This window comes from Salmo salar, chromosome ssa08 (genome assembly GCF_905237065.1).
Source record: "Salmo salar chromosome ssa08, Ssal_v3.1, whole genome shotgun sequence".
Classification (NCBI taxonomy): Eukaryota; Metazoa; Chordata; class Actinopteri; order Salmoniformes; family Salmonidae; genus Salmo; species Salmo salar.
Window position 1 is genome coordinate 1,604,258 of NC_059449.1, and position 19,181 is coordinate 1,623,438.

The 19,181-nt window shown below is 41.5% G+C and overlaps 1 protein-coding gene across 3 annotated transcripts in view; it reads left to right on the plus strand.

Annotated features, from left to right (window-relative positions):
- The window catches only part of LOC106610024 (transmembrane protein 131-like), a 124,886-nt gene that overhangs the window by 39,176 nt on the left and 66,529 nt on the right, over nt 1–19,181 (plus strand). For all 3 annotated transcript variants that reach the window (XM_014209131.2, XM_014209134.2, XM_014209132.2), the window contains exon 4: nt 16,982–17,053. In XM_014209131.2, coding sequence (XP_014064606.1) covers nt 16,982–17,053 — 72 coding nt within the window. The remainder of the gene's footprint in view (nt 1–16,981; nt 17,054–19,181) is intronic.

Here is a 19,181-nt window from a genome sequence, read left to right on the forward strand (position 1 = left end):
TTAAGATGTCATTTCTACAGTGAAAGCTGAGTTGCTGAGAATCCCTTGTTTGAAAAGTAACAGTATGTTGGATCATTGTTTCAGAGTATGTTGATTCAGTTGGTGTATTATGCAATATAAATGGTTACTTACCTTGAGTTCAAACTACAGAGCATGTATTCAAAAGAAAAGCTTAGAATATGTAAAACATTTGTATTTTGTTTTAAAAGAAGGGGGATGTAATATTCATATGTGAATACATACTGGATTATAATTGGATGCATTTTACCGCCGTATCCTACTGTGCAGTGATTGGTTAAGACCACCCAGACGGTTAGGCCATCGTCAGTTGATCGTGGTTGGAGATAGGCGAACATGCAGTTGTAGCTAGTTAATAAAGAGTTATGTTAACCTCTCTGGGCTAGGCGGGACGAATTCGTCCCACCTACGCAACAGCCAGTTGAATCCCGTGGCGCGATTTTCAAATACCTTAGAAATACTATTACTTCAATTTCTCAAACATATGACTATTTTACAGCATTTTAAAGACAAGACTCGAAGTACGGTAATGGAATATTTAGATTTTTTTTGTCACGAATTGCGCCATGCTCGCGACCCTGATTTACCATTTCGGATAGTGTCTGGAACGCACGAACAAAACGCCGCTATTTGGATATAACGATGGATTATTTTGGACCAAACCAACATTTGTTATTGAAGTAGCAGTCCTGGGAGTGCATTCTGACGAAGACAACAAAGGTAATCAAACTTTTGTAATAGTAAATCTGATTTTGGTGAAGGCTAAACTTGCCGGGTGTCTAAATAGCTAGCCCGTGATGGCTGGGCTATGTACTTAGAATATTGCAAAATGTGCTTTCACCAAAAAGCTATTTTAAAATCGGACATATCGAGTGCATAGAGGAGTTCTGTATCTATAATTCTTAAAATAATTGTTCTGCTTTTTGTGAACGTTTATCGTGAGTAATTTAGTAAATTGTTAGTAAATTCCCCGGAAGTTTGCGGGGGGTATGCTAGTTCTGAACGTCACATGCTAATGTAAAAAGCTGGTTTTTGATATAAATATGAACTTGATTGAACAAAACATGCATGTATTGTATAACATAATGTCTTTAAATAGCTGTAAAATAGTCATATGTTTGAGAAATTGAAGTAATAGCATTTCTAAGGTATTTGAAAATCGCGCCACTGGATTAGACTGGCTGTTGCGTAGGTGGGACGAATTCGTCCCGCCTAGCCCAGAGAGGTTAAAATCCATTTTTATGCCATTTTTCTCGTAAAAAAAGCGATAATATTCCGACCGGGAATCTCCTTTTAGGTAAACAGAGGAAAGAAAACAAAGCTTTCGGTCGACGCGGGCACGAGCCTGAGTCTCACAGTACTGTAACCAGCCACTACCCAAACGCGCTACTTTTTTTCAGCCAGAGCCGGCAAAGCCACGATTCAGCTTTTTGCCGCCTTCTGAGAGCCTATGGCAGCCGTAGGAAGTGTCACGTAACAGCAGAGATCCTTTGTAATGGATAGAGATGGCAAAGAAGGCCAAGAAATGGTCAGACAGGGTACTTCCTGTACAGAATCTTCTCAGGTTTTGACCTGCCATTTGAGTTCTGTTATACTCACAGACACCATTCAAACAGTTTTAGAAACTTTGGAGTGTTTTCTATCCAAAGCCAATAATTATATGCATATTCTAGTTACTGGGCAGGAGTAGTAACCAGATTAAATCGGGTACGTTTTTTATCCAGCCGTGTCAATACTGCCCCCTAGCCCTAACAGGTTAAGAAACATCCTGTAGTTCTGCGTTTTATTATTTGTACAAAGCGTACAAAACAAGACAAGTTTAACAAAAAATAAATTCATGAAAAAAAATTGCTACTTTCTACCCTTCATACCCCTGGCAAAACCATCACATTCAACATAATCTGTTTTACTCTGAAACCAGTGGAGCGTTGTGCAATAGGCCTAAACCTGTATTAATATGAGTACTAACCTCAATGGCAGCTAGCCTCACCCTTGTATGTGTGGTACTTTTGAGCGTTTGGGCAGGTAAAGACATCGCCCCTTTTTGCAGTTGGGTGTGTTTTTTTGCCCTGCTACAGCGAAGATGGTATTGAAGTGTCTGCATTTAGAATGCTGAGTCAGGCGCACGCACAGAAGCACTTAGCACTGACTAACGCATCGATTGCATTGATACACCAGAAGTACATTCATTTCCAACGGAACGCTGTGTTTGCCTTGCAGCGTTGCGTTGAAGACGCAGTTGCAGTGTGTTCTGTATGATGCATACATTAGATTTATCGAACGTATGCATCAATCTGTATGCATAGACGGCTTGATAGAAATGGTAGCAGAAGGTGAATGTTGAACCTTTGTTGCACACATATAGGGATGATGCTGCGTATCATTTTGCACTATAACAGTACCGGTGTGATCGAGGCGTAAACTAAGCCCCCTTCCTCTCGCCCGACCGGAGAGCGAGATCATTCCGTGGCTAAATCAATCATGTCCAATTCATGCCAAACGAAGCAGAAACACAGAAAAGTAACCACAATTGCTCCAAATAATGGGAAAATAAAGACAACGCGTACTTTAAATCTAATGGAGAGTGATTTTACGTTTTGAGCCGAGTAGTGGTGGTAATGTTATCTCATGAAAGGAATTGACTCGTCAGTCAAACCTGTGGTTTTCACTGCTGAAGAACAGTGTAATTTTTGTTTTGGCATGATAGTCACTACAGCTCAGAAGTGATCTAATGGCTTTCTCTGCATAGCAGCTGTTGCTATGAGTCCATTATGCTAAAGTGCTATCTGAACCGTTAGGCCTAGATGTATATAGAGCTGTATCAAACCCTTTTTTAGGATATGTGTGTGTATGTGCCTTCGCTTGCAAGAGTCTCCCTTTCCCTATTTATGCCCGCTCGTCTCTCTCCGTCTCTCTCGCTCCCCATCAGCGATGACCCAGTGTAAGGCTGGCAGATGAGGGGTGGGGGAGTGCTAATTTTCACACTTCCTACGGTTCCTGCACACACTCTCGTCTCTGCTCCTCTCCAGCTTCCCCGGAGCCAGCCAAGCCTCCAATTACTCACCATGACGCAAATAGACCCACCACCAGCAGACCGTCTGTGCGATATTTAGACCCACTAGCCAGAGGTTAACCCTTAAAATCTCAGTACAAATTGAGATGTTAAGGGTATAAAATTATTTAATTTGTTCTGCTGGTAGTTTTACCTTATCAAGCTATGCTGAAGTATCAACATTATTGAAATAAAACAATCATTGCTGTTTGTTGTCAGTGGCCAATTACGGCTATTCATTGCTATTCAACCTCAATATCTTTTGAATAGCCATTGGTTTCTCCCTTCCCACTTAACGTTGGCGGTGATGTCTTAATGATCCCAGTGACGGAGGTCTTAGACTAGAACAATAGGGGTTACTAGGATATCATGACATCGTCCCCCACCTTCTATTCTACAACCTCTCATCTCCTACAGCGGTTGGAAAAAAAGCTTTGTCTCACCATAATAACACATTGTATTGATGAGAACAGGAGGGAAGCTGAAAACTAGTGCTCTAGCCGGGCTTTCATATTGTAATGCACATTTTTGATAGCTTTGATTCGCCTGAGATATATTTAGAAGCTCTCTTTCTTCCCCTTCTCTTTCTCACCTCTTCTTTTAATTAGCTAGCACACAGCGCTAATCCCAGAGCTCTCCTCTCCCCTCCAGGCAGGTCATTGGAGCCGTGAAACAGACACCCAATCATTGCGCTCGCACAGATTAGGGAGTTGGATACAAAACGGTCGCCAACGGAATTAGCCAACTGCCACCGTCTCGAATTCTTATCTCTTGAGCTCCACTCTCTTCTCTTTGTATGAGAGTTAGTTCTGCTGTACGACCACAAATATCTTCAACTCAGTTTGTTTGAAGGGGTGTATGCGAGTTTTGCTATAGCGTTTTTTTCTTATTTGGCTATCAACATACATTACTGGATGTGTAGTTGCGTAGTGTAATTTTGGTAGATATTAAATTGAGCAGGTGTTTAGGACACTGTTTTGGCCTCAGACTTTTTCTGATTCAAAATATTTTGATATGCAACCTAATGCAGTGATTGTTATGAATTTTGGGTTGACGATTAGGCTTTTTTTAGATATTTTACTGTCAATGTTTTTTTTGTTCATTAGAGATTAATTTGCCTTTATCTTTATGTGCACTAATATTATATTTAGGCCTATGTATTAATCTAACAGTAAATGTAATGTCCTAAAAATAACTTTGCAATGTGTCGCGATGGCCGATGTGGAATTTTGCGCGCTCCGTATTTCAAAGCCATATCATATATCGTGATTATTAAACCGTGTGCTTTGAGCTCAAAGATCGTTGAGAAATAAAATGTATATCTACAGAAAGCTGATATCTTTAATGCCCGGAATTGCATTTTGAAATGTTATACAATCACGAGGGACACATGAGATTGTGAGGCTCGCTCATTACAGCAGCCGGCCCAAGCCAAGCAGGCAGGCAACAGCGGCAGGGTAGGCACTTTTATTACAGGAAGGATGATGCACTTTACTGTTTAACAAATCATGGTTTCATCTGCCCAAACAATAGGATGATTAAGTTATTTATTCCACCTTTATTTAACCAGGATGGCTAGTTGAGAACAAGTTCTCATTTGCAACTGCGACCTGGCCAAGATGAAGCACAGCAGTTCGACACATACAACAACACAGAGTTACACATGGAATGAACAAAACATACAGTCAATAATACAGTAGAACAGTGAGTGCAAATGAGGTAAGTTAAGGCAATAAATAGGCCATGGTGGCGAAGTAATTACAATATAGCAATTAAACACTGGAATGGTAGATGTGCAGAAGATGAATGTGCAAGTAGAGATACTGGGGTGCAAAGGAGTGAGATAAATAAATACAGTATGGGGATGAGGTAGGTAGATGGGCTGTTTACAGATGGGCTATGTACAGGTGCAGTGATCTGTGAGCTGCTCTGACAGCTGGTGCTTAACTTCTCTAGGGAAGGGGGCAGTATTTTGATGTCCGGATGAAAGGCGTGCCTGTAGTAAACTGCCTGCTACTCAGGCTCAGAAGGTAGGATATGCATATTATTAGTAGATCTGGATAGAAAACACTCTGAAGTTTCTAAAACGGTTTGAATGATGTCTGTGAGTATAACAGAACTCATGGCAGGCAAAAATCTGAGAAAAATCCAACCAGGAAGTGTGGAAATCTGAGGTTTGTAGTTTTTCAAGTGATTGCCTATACAGTATACATTGACTTAGAGTTCATTTTGCACTTCCTAAGGCTTCCACTAGATGTCAACAGTCTTTAGAACGTTGTTTCATGCTTCTACTGTGAATAGGGGGAGAACAAGAACTCCTGGAAGTAGATGAGTGAGAAAATGACATGAGCTCAGTGGCGCGCATTCCCGTGAGAGTTAGCTGTGTTCCTTTTCTTTTTTGAAGACAAAAGAATCGTCCGGTTGGAATATTATGGAAGATTTATGATAAAAACATCCTAAAGATTGATGCTATACATCGTTTTACATGTTTCTACGAACGTAAATAGAACTTCTTTTGACTTTTCGTTGTGACATTTTGCGTGCTCTTCCTGCATTTGGAGTAGTGGACTAAACGCGCAAACAAAGGAGGTATTTGGACATAAATTATGGACTTTATCGAACAAAACAAACATTTATTGTGGAACTGGGGTTTCTGGGAGTGCATTCCGATGAAGATCATCAAAGGTAAGTGAATTTTATTTATAATGTAATTTTTGTAATTTCTGTTGACTCCAAAATGGCGGGTTTCTCTATGGCTTGTTTTGATATCTGAGTGCTGTACTCAGATTATTGCAAAATTTGCTTTCGCGAAATCTGACACAGTGGTTGCATTAAGGAGAAGTGTATCTATAATTCTTTGAATAACTGTTGAATAATTTATCAACGTTTATGATAAGTATTTCTGTAAATTGATGTGCTCATTCACCGGAAGTTTTGGGAGGCAAAAACATTTCTTAACATTACAAGCCAATGTAAAAGGTTTTTTTTTGATATAAATATGAACTTTATTAGGCAAAACATACATGTATTGTGTAACATGAAGCCTATGAGTGCCATCTGATGAAGATCATCAAAGGTTAGTGATTAATGTTAGCTGTATTTCTGGTTTTTGTTACGCCTCTCCTTGCTTGGAACATGGCTGTGTGGTTTTTTCTTGTCTCGGCGCTGTCCTAACATAATCTAATGTTATGCTTTCGCCGTAAAGCCTTTCTGAAATCGGACAATGTCTTTGAATTAACGAGAAGTGTATGTTTGAAAATTTGAATTATGAGATTTTTGTTGTTTTGAATTTACCGCCCTGCTATTTCTCTGGCTGTTGGCAGTGTGTCCCGCGGGTGGGATGCTAGCGTCCCACATACCCCAGAGAGGTTAAAGCTAGTGAGGGAGATATGAGTCTCCAGCTTCAGAGATTTTTGCAGTTCGTTCCAGTCATTGGCAGCAGAGAACTGGAAGGAAAGGCAGCCAAAGGAGGAATTGACTTTGGGGGTGACCAGTGAGATATACCTGCTGGAGCGCATGCTACGAGTGGGTGCTGCTATGGTGACCAGTGAGCTGAGATAAGGCGGGGCTTTACCTAGCAGAGACTTGTAGATAACCTGTAGCCAGTGGGTTTGGCGATGAGTATGAAGCGAGGGCCAACCAACGAGAGCGTACAGGTCGCAATGGTGGGTAGTGTATGGGGCTTTGGTGACAAAACGGATGGCACTGTGATAGATTGCATCCAGTTTGTTGAGTAGAGTGTTGGAGGCTATTTTATAGATGACATCACCGAAGTCGAGGATTGGTAGGGTGGTCAGTTTTACGAGGGTGTGTTTGGCAGCATGAGTGAAGGATGCTTTGTTGCGATATAGGAAGCCGATTCTAGATTTAATTTTGGATTGGAGATGCTTAATGTGAGTCTGGAAGGAGAGTTTACAGTCTAACCAGACACCTAGGCATTTGTAGTTGTCCACATATTCTAAGTCAGAACCGTCCAGAGTAGTGATGCTGGACGGGCGAGCAGGTGCGGGCAGTGATCGATTGAATAGCATGCATTTAGTTTTACCTGCGTTTAAGAGCTAGTTAGAGGCCACGGAAGGAGAGTTGAATGGCATTGAAGCTCGTCTGAAGGTTAGTTAACACAGTGTCCAAAGAGGGGCCAGAAGTATACAGAATGGTGTCGTCTGCGTTGAGGTGGATCAGAGAATCACCAGCAGCAAGTGCAACATCATTGATGTATACAGAGAAGAGAGTCGGCCCGAGAATTGAACCCTGTGGCACACCCATAGACTGCCAGAGGTTCGGACAACAGGCCCTCCGATTTGACACACTGAACTCTATCAGAGAAGTAGTTGGTAAACCAGGCGAGGCAATCATTTGAGAAACCAAGGCTGTCGAGTCTGCCAATAAGAATGTGGTGATTGACAGAGTCGAAAGCCTTGGCCAGGTCGATGAATACAGCTGCACAGTAATGTCTCTTATCGATGGCGGTTATGATGACGTTTAAGACCTTGAGCGTGGCTGATGTGCACCCATGATCAGCTCTGAAACCAGATTGCATAGCGGAGAAGGTATGGTGGGATTTGAAATCGTCGGTAATCTGTTTGTTAACTTGGCTTTCGAAGACCTTAGGAAGACAGGTAGTATAGATATAGGTCTGTAGCAGTTTGGGTCTAGAGTGTCACCCCCTTTGAAGAGGGGGATGACCGCAGCAGCTTTCCAATCTTTGGGAATCTCAGACGATACGAAAGAGAGGTTGAACAGGCTAGTAATAGAGGTTGCAACAATTTCGGCAGATCATTTTAGAAAGAGAGGGTCCAGATTGTCTTGCCCGGCTGATTTGTATGGGTCTAGATTTTGCAGCTCTTTCAGAACAGGTGATCAGATGGAATGTGCAGCTCACACCAGTGCAACCAATAAAAATGTTAACTTGCACAGCTAAATCCAAAGGTTACAAAATGCAACTAAATGGTCTCAATCTGGACATCTGACAGATACAGGTTTTGTGAATGTGTTTGACTGGGTACATCTCTGGCTGTAGAGGAAACCAAATGACAAATCGTTTCAGTTTATTCTTATAATGCACCACACGGGTCGGAACATTAAACACTGAACAGGGTTCCGAGTTTATCCGTCAGAACAGGGTTAGCATGGTCGTGTTCATTAGGCACCAAACATAAGAAACGGGCTAAAACGGGGAGGGACTTCCTGGGCTTGTCCAACAAGAAACGGTCAATATCGTTTTCTGTTGCAAAACATTTTCAAACGTTTTCCGTTGCGTGCCCTAGTGAATACAACCCATGTCAGAAGAGACCTTCCTGTATGTAAAGTCTGTTCCCCGTCAACTGTCTGCGCTGTGACGAAATCTGTTTGGGCCAGATTAGGCCGGGAGGGCAGAGCGAAACAGTGGGCCCCGCAATATTCAAATTAACCCCAACCTGTTGAAACCCGTACAGGTAATACACTCTCTCTCTCTCCGTCTCGCTCTCTCTCAGGGAGATGCTTTTTAGGCTCATTACTGTTTTTGTGACACAAGGAGATTTTGGTTGACTTAAGTTAAAACACTAAACAAAAATATAAACGCTACATGTAAAGTGTTTAGTTCCATGTTTCATGAGCTGAAATAAAATATCCCTTAAATGTTCCATACGCACAAAAAGCGTATTTTTCTCAAATGTTATGCACAAGTTTGTTTACATCCCTGTTAGTGAGCATTTCTCCTTTGCCAAAATAATCCATACACCTGATGTGTGGCATATCTTGAAAATGATTAAACAGCATGATCATTACAAAGGTGCACCTTGTGCTGGGGGCAATAAAAGGCCAGTCTATAAAGTGCTGTTTTGTCGGACAACACAATGCCACAAATATCTCAAGTTTTAAGGGAGCGTGCAATTGTCATACTGACTGCAGGAACGTCCACCAGAGATGTTGCCAGATAATTGAATGTTCATTTCTTTACTACAAGCTGCCTCCAATGTCGTTTTAGAGAATTTGGCAGTATGTCCAACCATGCTTCAGAACCGCAGACCACATGTATGGCGTCACATGGCCAAGCGATTTGCTGATGTCAACATTGAACAAAGTGCCCCATGGTGACGGTGGGGTTATGGTATGGGAAGGCATAAGCTACGGACAACGAACACAATTGTATTTTATCGATGGCAATTTGAATACACAAAATACCCTGACGAGATCCTGAGGCCCATTTTTTTTTTTAAGGTGTCTGTGACCAACAGATGCATATCTGTATTCCCAGTAATGTGAAATCCATAGATTAGGGCCAAATTAATTAATTTCAATTGACTGATTTTCCTCATATGAACTGTAACTCAGTAAAATCAATGAAATTGTTGCATGTTGCGTTTTTATATTGAGCAACAGTTTCACACTGTCCATGTGAACATGTAGATGCCATACATTTACCTCAATATCTGAAGAGATCTGTGGTTTTGGGTTACGTAAGAGCCTTGTCTTTTCAGGCACATTCTGTCCGTGGTGCATTTCAGGTGTTGGCAGCCTAACCGTTTTCTCCCCAAAACTCTTCATTCCCACGAATGTCTCTTCCTTCTAGTCAAATTGCAGATTATGTGAAAATGGAGATGGCTGATCTTTCTTGTTACGCCAGATGACCGATTTAATTGTTGTAACCTTCAACGCCATGAAAATCCTGCAACAATTCTTCCTGCTTTGTAAAACATGTCTCAGCAAAGACTGTACTTGTCAGACACTCCCCTATAGCAGCCATCTATAAGCCTAGATCATAAGGGCTGGAAGCCACCAGCTGCTCTCTGTTTCCTCTTTCATACATGTAACTTAGGTACATTTGTGTTATGTCGATTGCACATTGTTCTCAATTCTCATAAAGCTTCAACATGAGATCCTGATCAGATCACATTCTGGACATGTTAAAGACCACCTTGAAGGGTTATTAACAATGTAGCCTATTTTGTCATACCAAAAACGTGCAAGTCCTGGTTGTGTTGTTTTCGAGCATTGACTTGTACCTTGTTGTAGCTACATCCATAGCCTACATGTGGCTTGATGTCAATGTAGCTGTTGATGCCATAAGCTAGTTGTGAGAGGGTTAACTTTATGGCAGTATATAGATTTCATCATTTTGATTTCATCTCTAGGATCAGGCTGACAAAGTGAATGGCCTTGGACTGTGCTAGGCTATATATTTTTTACATTGGCTGTGGCAAGCCTCCTGACTCACTGGGTACTCATCAGTCAGTGTTTTTTTTTAGGAATGTAGCTTGCGTAAGACATCGCCTGTCTCACTTTGGAGCAGGGTTTTGTTTCGGGAAATGTGGCGCCAGACATTTGACCGGCAACATTTTAATTTACCGGACATTTCAGAAATGTGCCGGCCTTGCGCTATTGCGCAATATGACAGATTTTCCACTCAAAGGCTCTGTATCTGTATGCTGTACGCGTGTGATATGACAGCCTACATAATGAATATACTGTACACACGCACCAATTTAATTCCAATAAATGATACTAATTAACCTATATACCGATAAGAATGACCAGTCAAATGTATTTCCATTAATGAATTGGCTATAAAGCATTATTTGTAATGGGATTTTTTATTCTTCTCCTGGACAATTGGCCGGCTGCAGTTTTATTGATTGGCCTTTCAAAAAAATTTACGGACAAAAGCCTGCTATTACCGGCTAACGGTAATTATCTACCTCAGATCAGCCATCTTGTTTGTGTTTATAAATCAGTGGTGTTTGTGTGTGAACTGATTAGGCCTGTGTATTTCTTAGGCTTTTCCTTCCAAATGCTTTTAGACAATTGTCACAAGCCACATGCCAGCAGTGTCCGACATCCACTGCAAACAGCCTCTCTTTTTCCAAGCCCTTCATGTACTTAATGCCCTGTGACCACAGCATGAACTTTCTCCCCTTCACCTTCACCTCTCCCTCCTCCCTTCCTCTCCCATTGTCTTTTTATACCTCTACACAACACACCACATTGCAGGCCAGCGATGCCGATCCCTAGGATGCTATAAGCGGCGGTAGCAGTTGGCTGGCGGTGACTGGTATGAGAAGCTGTTAATAATGTGAATAACCACCCCTAGCCTGAATATATTCATGGCCTATTTTATTCTCTCCGTTAATGACTGGGGGAAGCTGCCAGTGTACAATGCCTTTCAACTCGTAACCACCCGCAAAGTGTCTGTTTTGAACTAAATTCAGAACCTGTGCAGGTGGGTTAGCGTGCTTCATGGATTGTATATGTTCAGTCTCTTTTTTTATTTGATTTTTTCTTGGAAAATTGTGTGTCAGACCATTTGAAGAATTAAGACATTTTAACCTACAAGTCTTTTTTGAACATGAGTCTGGAGTAGGCCAAGGGTTGTATGGCAAAAGATGCATATTATAATAATTTCAATGTTTATCATGATAGTGATATGAAGTGCGATAGATTGGATTCTATTGGAAACATTTAGTTTATATAGCTTCCATTCAAAACAATTTTATCTCATTAGGACCTTATACTGTTGGCATCCATCATCATTAGCAGAGTTGGGGTCAGTACCATTAGAATTCCAATCAGTTCAGAAAGTAAACCAAATACCTATTCCAAATGTTCCTCATTGTATGACACCACACGATATATCGCTCATCCCTGCAGGAAGTTGGGCCCAGTGTAGCCTGTTACTCAGTGAGGGACAGTGCAGGACACCAGAACTGAAAGGACAGCAAGCAGTGCTTCAGGTCTGCTTTATGAGATGAGTCACCTAAACAGGCCCTACCCAAAAGGACATACAATTCATCAATCATTCTGCGGTCCAGAACATTCGCTATGTCTGTACACGCTGTACAATCCAGTAAGTCCCCAGTAGTAGCCATCCACTGTGCCTCTTTCAACTCTCTCTCCCACCCCTCCCTGGGTATATGAGGCGGGATCCCAGTTGTTGAAAGCTTGGACAGGAAACTGACAATCTGGAACTGATGGAGAGAGCTCGCCAGCTTCCAGCTTACCCTCGCCATCCAGCATGTTATCCATCCCGAAGTGTGAAAACATGGCTTCTTCAATGTGTTGATTTGATTCGGATCACCCAGGGAGGTGTGTGTGTGTGTGTGTGTGTGTGTGTGTGTGTGTGTGGGGTAGTCTTTCAGCCCAGGTGTTGTGTTTTGAGTTTCCATGTGTGTTCTGGTGATGTTAGTGGGAGTTGATGTATACTTGGGTCTGTTCTTACTGGATGATGATTGGAGTTGATGTTGATGACACGCTTAAAACCCAGAGCTCCCTTTTCTGACTTCAGCATACTTGAGCATGCCAACTTCATGTATCATTGTGAACCCCTCAATCTACACCTATATTGTTAAAGCTAGTTAGGGTTCCATCTCTGTCTCTGCTGTCAACTCACTGAACAGCTGTGTCAGCCCTCTGTCAACAGGGCCAGATCAGGCTCTCCTCCTCACACACTGCAGCTGCCGGCTCCCTGCTGTGCAGACCTCCGTCACAGTGCTCATTAGAATGGGACGTCACACACACACAAACACACACACACACGGCCACCACGAACAACACACTGGTCGCAGCAGGGTGGCAGAAGTGACCTCATACTAGCCGTCATATAGTGTGTCATTGAGAGAGAAAGCACAAGTTCACTTGTTGATTTTTGGTGAGAGTGGATGTGAGAGAGTAAGGGATAGGGTGTGTGTGCATGTGTACTAATTGAGTTCCCATTACAATATGTTATAGTCTGTGTGTGGGTTTCTTTTTTAAAACTCTACCTCTATCTGATATCTTCTTTTTCATCATAACCACTCGTCTCTATTTGTGTAACAAAGCCGTTTTTAGAGCACAAACCTGACCGTCGGTCGCAGGTGACAAGACAATGTAACCCACTCAGTCTCAGGTAGATGGAGTAGGGTGAATGTGCCCTAAACACTGATCTTGGGTCAGTTAAACATTTTCCCCACGAATGGTTAAGGCTAGGATTGGGGGATGGAAAGCTGATCCTAGATCTGTACCTAGGGGGAAACTTCATCCTGGAGCCAGATGGATGTTGCCATGGTCTCAGACAGACTAGCCTAACTGATGTACATGGAATTGTCAATGTACCAGCCCGCTCACTTATAGCCCAGGGCCCAGTGTTTCTCAATACTGGTCCTGGTGACCCAACGGGGTGCACAATGCACATTTTTGGTTTTGCCCTGGCAATAACACACCACACTAACCTACCTGATCCCACTTTATCAACTCATCATCAAGCCATGTGATTAGTGGAATCAGGTGTGTGCACCCATTTGGTTTCCCAGTAGGGCTGGGAATTGCCAGGGACCTGTATTGCGATGCTCATGATTCTATATGTATTGCAAGTTGATATTTAGATTGTATTGTGATTCGATGTTCCAAACAATATTGATCACTGCTTCAGAGAAACGAGAGAGCATAGGAAAACAAGTTTTGATCAGATAAAATTGCTGGAAAAAAATTAGCTCCCTATTTAACCTTTTTCACACGTACCAACAAAAGGGTTTGATCATTCTACAGCGTATGCTTAAACCGGCTTATTTAGAACACAACAGTCAGCATTTGAGCTAGCCACACAGTTTTTTTCACAGAAATATTTTACAAAGTTATGTCCTGAATGTGACCAGTTTATTTTTGAATGCAATGTTCAGACACTCACAGAAATAGCACAGCATACACAATCATCCAAACCGGAAAATGTAGGCTACATTAGTCCTAGCGCTTACTAAGGAAAGATTGACGTAACACAAGCGGTCATATTTAGAGAACTTTTGGCTGACAGAAACCACAATATGAATGAGCTAATAGCAATTACTATTTATAATTCATCACATCACAGGTGAGCTCAAAGCTGATCAAAATAATTGAGTAAAACACTTTCTAGAAATCAAAAGTAATCCGGCGATGGGTAGTTTGTGCGCACCTCCATTATTTTTTTCCCCCGCATCAACCAAAGATAAGAGGAGATGATGACTTTGGCCTGTTTGTTGTATGCATGTTCGGGGGGGGGGGTTGTCTATGATCATTCACTTCCCTTCATTCACTTCCGGAAGTTTACTCAAAGATTAGTGAACGATTACTTCACCTCATTATAACATCTTTGCTCTGACAGACGTTTACGTGACACCCAGAATGCATTGTATAATGCACTCACACCTGCCTGCTGCCATTCCTGAGCAAGCTCTGTACTGGTGGTGCCCCGATCCTGCAGCTGAATCAACTTTAGGAGACGGTCCTGGCTCTTGCTGGACTTCCTTGGGCGCCCTGAAGCCTTCTTCACAACAATTGAACTGCTCTCCTTGAAGTTCTTGATGATCCGATAAATGGTTGATTTAGGTGCAATCTTACTGGCAGCAATATCCTTGCCTGTGAAGCCCTTTTTGTGCAAAGCAATGATGACGGCACGTGTTTCCTTGCAGGTAACCATGGTTGACAGAGGAAGAACAATGATTCCAAGCACCACCCTCCTTTTGAAGCTTCCATTCTGTTATTCAAACTCAATCAGCATGACAGAGTGATCTCCAGCCTTGTCCTCGTCAACACTCACACCTGTGTTAACGAGAGAATCACTGACATGATGTCAGCTGGTCCTTTTGTGGCAGGGCTGAAATGGAGTGGAAATGTTTTTGGGGGATTCAGTTTATTTGCATGGCAAAGAGGTACTTTGCAATTAATTGCAATTCGTCTGATCACTCTTCATAACATTCTGGAGTATATGCAAATTGCCATCATACAAACTGAGGCAGCAGACTTTGAATATTAATATTTGTATTATTCTCAACTTTTGGCCACGACTGTACACAGCTCGAGCAAGACATTCATCAGCATTTCTCTGACTACGTTCCTCCATTGAGTAAAATAAAACCTTCTGATTCCAGGAGGACCATGAGTGTTTGCTATCGATAAGGTGTCTGATTCATCATTTTCACCTCGAATAGAAGTAGAGGGACTTTTGTCAGAGGTTGCCTGTTGTGAACGCTGAGGGAACTTTATGCACTTGGCCAGATGATTCTGTATCTTTGTTGCATTCTTCACATATGATTTGGCACAGTATTTGCAAATGTACACAGCTTTTCCTTTTACATTGGCTGCTGTGAAATGTCTCCACACATCAGATGGTGCCCGTGGCATTTTCCTGTAAAGATTAGAAAAATGTGTAAAAAACAAACAAATACAATTCCATGTACAGATAAGTAGTTAAGCAGTTAGATTAAACAACTCATATGTAAGATAAATGTTTTAAAATGAAACATGTATGGAAAAAGGTGAATTAATAGTCCTCAGTTAGCAGGCTCAAGCAAGCTAAAACCCAGATGATAGCAAGAACTAACTAGCAAAAATGGTTAACAAGTTAGAAATGATTTAAACACACTTTGCTGTAGGCTACTATTTGCTAGTTAACAAAAAAATCATGTATGTTATAAAATATATTCACCCCACCCAGTATTGTAATCAAAACTTACCAGAAAGCATGTAGTCCTTGGCTCAGACAGTGTAGTAGTGTGGGCTCAATAGCATCTCATTAGTGTGCAAGATCTTGAGAATCTGCTGTACATGTGATGGAAGAGTGCACTGTGTATGCAGAGGGTTGCAATTCCATTGAATTGGGGATAGTTTAACCAAAGTATGCCACAAGACCTAGAATTGCCTTATGTGTATCCCACAAAAAGGTTCACTGTTCTAAAACTAACTTTTTTGATGAGTTTAAGCCAAATTCCCCCAGTTTAACTTCCCATGGAAAATGTATGGAAAAATGTCAGAAATTTACCGGAAAGTTTCAGACCCTTTGCATGCATACATACATACATACATACATACATACATACATACATACATACATACATACATACATACTGTATGTTACAGTAGAAACAACAACACGGTATACAGAAAATAAGGCACTTACTTTGATAGCAACGTACATATGTCCAAAGTTATTATTTGTAAGGAAAACAACAATGCGAGCACCAGTCAGAAAATGTGCCAGTTATTGCAACTCCTCAAATGTCCTCATAATTGATGTGCGGAAGAAATGGGGTAGGGCTGTCCTCGAAGAGGTAAATTTGTCCAGCTTAAACATAAATTGTTCACAACACTGAAATTGACTACTTCTGTGTGAATTTATGAGGAGGCGGATCACACTTCAATTCAAACTGTTGTTAGAAAATAATTGGAAATTGACAAGTTGAAACAGCCTGTAGACAATTAGCAGGCAGCGCGTGTTAACTGTCCTGTTGCATAACAATCACATTAGAGATATTTGGAATAAGCTATGAAGGAAAAATAATGGTGTTTTTGTGTAGGGACAGCAAACTAGCGGAAAAATAATATTGCGACATCATCAATACGATATATTGTCAAATATAATATATGTAACTATCGATTTATGTTTGATAAATAAGATACATAACGAATATACTATACACCTGCCAATTTTACAACATTGAAGTCTCCTTGACAACATTGGATTCACACCTCTGATAGTTTAGAGTTTCAGATATGAAACTGAAGGAGATGTGTGTGATATCTGTCGTCCGAGAGCTATTTTTATTGAGCTCAGAATTAGAAACGACCACTTTCTGTTGTAAAGGTGTCACTGGCGATTAGCTTCGTTGTTTTGCAGCGTGCATCGACGCTCACCTGTAGTGCAATGCAGGGGCATGTTCATTACGGCAACGAAAAACGTTCTAAAACGTTTTGCAACGGACAAAAAAGTGCATATCTATTTTTTTTTAATGAGTAGCACGCTCAAGTGTCTCACAGAGGAGTCTAAATTTCGCCACCACTCTGGCTGCATTGTTAGGTTGGAGAGTCAACGTTTCGCTCAAGCGCTCACTTGTTTCGAATGATAAGGTCCCATTGGAACGCATTGAGTTGATAGGTGTACGTGTACATAAATGTGTTCTTCTCTTTTTGTCTTTCTTTCACCAGCTCCTCGTTCTACGTGCCGGAGAATGGAAGGCCGCTGCGCTTCCAGCCGCCATCGCTGGAGTTTGGGACACAGTGAGTTTTTCTCTCACTTCCTGGTTTCATAGAAAAGGATTCATAAACATAAGCCAATGTAAAGACATTGATAAATCCTGTGTTTGGAACTACTATAACGAACCACCTCATTTTAGACGTACACATGGGTGCAAAAGACACCGACTCCAAATCACAATCCGATAGTTATAAGAGTAATGTGGAAAAGGCATTTAGAATAGCATCGTATGACAAAATCAACAAAATATCTGTAACCTTTACCTAACCTTGTCTGGATTATGTCACCGGAAGCCCCCAAGAAGAAGCACAGCTATAGAAAGTGATGATAAAAAGCCGTACAAGTGGAAAAGCTCTCTATAAAGCGGAGGGGCCTTTTAAATGCAGAGGAAGCCAAAGGTACGGACAGGCGACGACCGTGAGCAGCTCAGCTCTCTTCCCATCAGCACGAGACTGAATAAGAGAGATGGTCAGACCCAAGGGGAAAGGTTTAGAACTCTGCTGTTTGCCTCCTTGCTCCCAAAACAACCACCAGAATAGCGAGACTCTTTGTTGTGCATTGACGGCCGTCCCCACTGCTACTATTTGCAGCTGAAAAAAGTTATCCTATGACATATTTATTCATTCTTTTGAGCCATATTAAAAAAAATTCCCCCCAAGGTCTACTTTTATTTTCCATTTCATTTTCTTTATCTATTGGTCCAAGTATCTCAAGATATCTATTCGTTAATTAGTTATGTTTCTAAATCTGAGAAATACCCCATTCCCAACCTTTCGGTGTAGATTATAATGAATCCAACAAACTAGGAAACACTAGGTCTGACCTAGGATGTATCCTCGTCCATACCTTATTGCTACAGACAACGGTTGCTACATGACTGAAGCGTTTAAACATTTAAATCCCATGCCCTTGTTTTGCGACAGTGGTATCAAGCAAAGCAGGCATAACATAACACAAGCACACCAGCGCAAGGTGTTAAACTCAACCTCATCCCTGCCCACTAGCCTTGCTAGCCTCTCGCTAACTAGGCTAACCCAACGGCCCAGTCATTTCAGCAATGGCAATATACAGTGTTGATATGCAACATTAGCACACCCTCCTCTCTCCGTTTGCCAGGCAGTGCAGAGGGACCCAGGCATGCCCAGAGAGACCCTTATTGACTGAAGTTTTGTCCCAAATGTCACCCTCTTCCCTATATAGTGCACTACTTTGATCATAGCCCAATGGCATCCTATTCCTTATATAATGCACTACTTTTACCAGAGCCATATGGACACACTATTCACTATGTGTAGTGCACTACTTTCACAGTATTTACTGTCATCCCGTTGTTTAAACACACAACAAACCCCCTGTCCCCACTACAATGCAGGTCCCCAGTCATGTGTTATGAGTGGATAGGACAGGCAGTAGCTTCGCATAAAGTGGATGGAATTTGTGTCATTGCTATCAGCATTGATTTGAGGAAACGTAGAGTATATAAAATGTATGTATTATAAAATAGGCTAAGACACATCTACAGTTGAAGTCAGACGTTTATATACAACTGAGCCAAATACATTTCAACTCAGTTTTTCACAATTCCTGACATTTAATCCTAGTAAATAAACCTGTTTTAGGTAATTTAGGATCACCACTTTATTTTAAGATTGTGGAAAGTCAAAATAATAGTAGGGAGAATGATTTATTTCAGCTTTTATTTCTTTGATCACATTCCCAGTGGGTCAGAAGTTTACATACACTCAATTAGTATTTTGTAGCATTGCCTTTAAATTGTTTAATTTGGGTCCAACGTTTCGGGTAGCCTTCCACAAGCTTCCCACAATAAGTTGGGTGAATTTTGTCCCATTCCTCCTGACAGAGCTGGTGTGACTGAGTCAGGTTTGTAGGCCTTGTTGCTCGCACACGCTTTTTCAGTTCTGCCCACCAATTTTCTATAGGATTGAGGTCAGGGCTTTGTGATGGCCACTCCAATACCTTGACTTTGTTGTCCTTAAGCCATTTTGCCACAACTTTGGAAGTATGCTTGGGGTCATTGTCCATTTGGAAGACCCATTTGCGACCAAGCTTTAACATCCTGACTGATGTCTTGAGATTTTGCTTCAATATATCCACATAATTGTCCCTACTCATGATGCCATCTATTTTGTG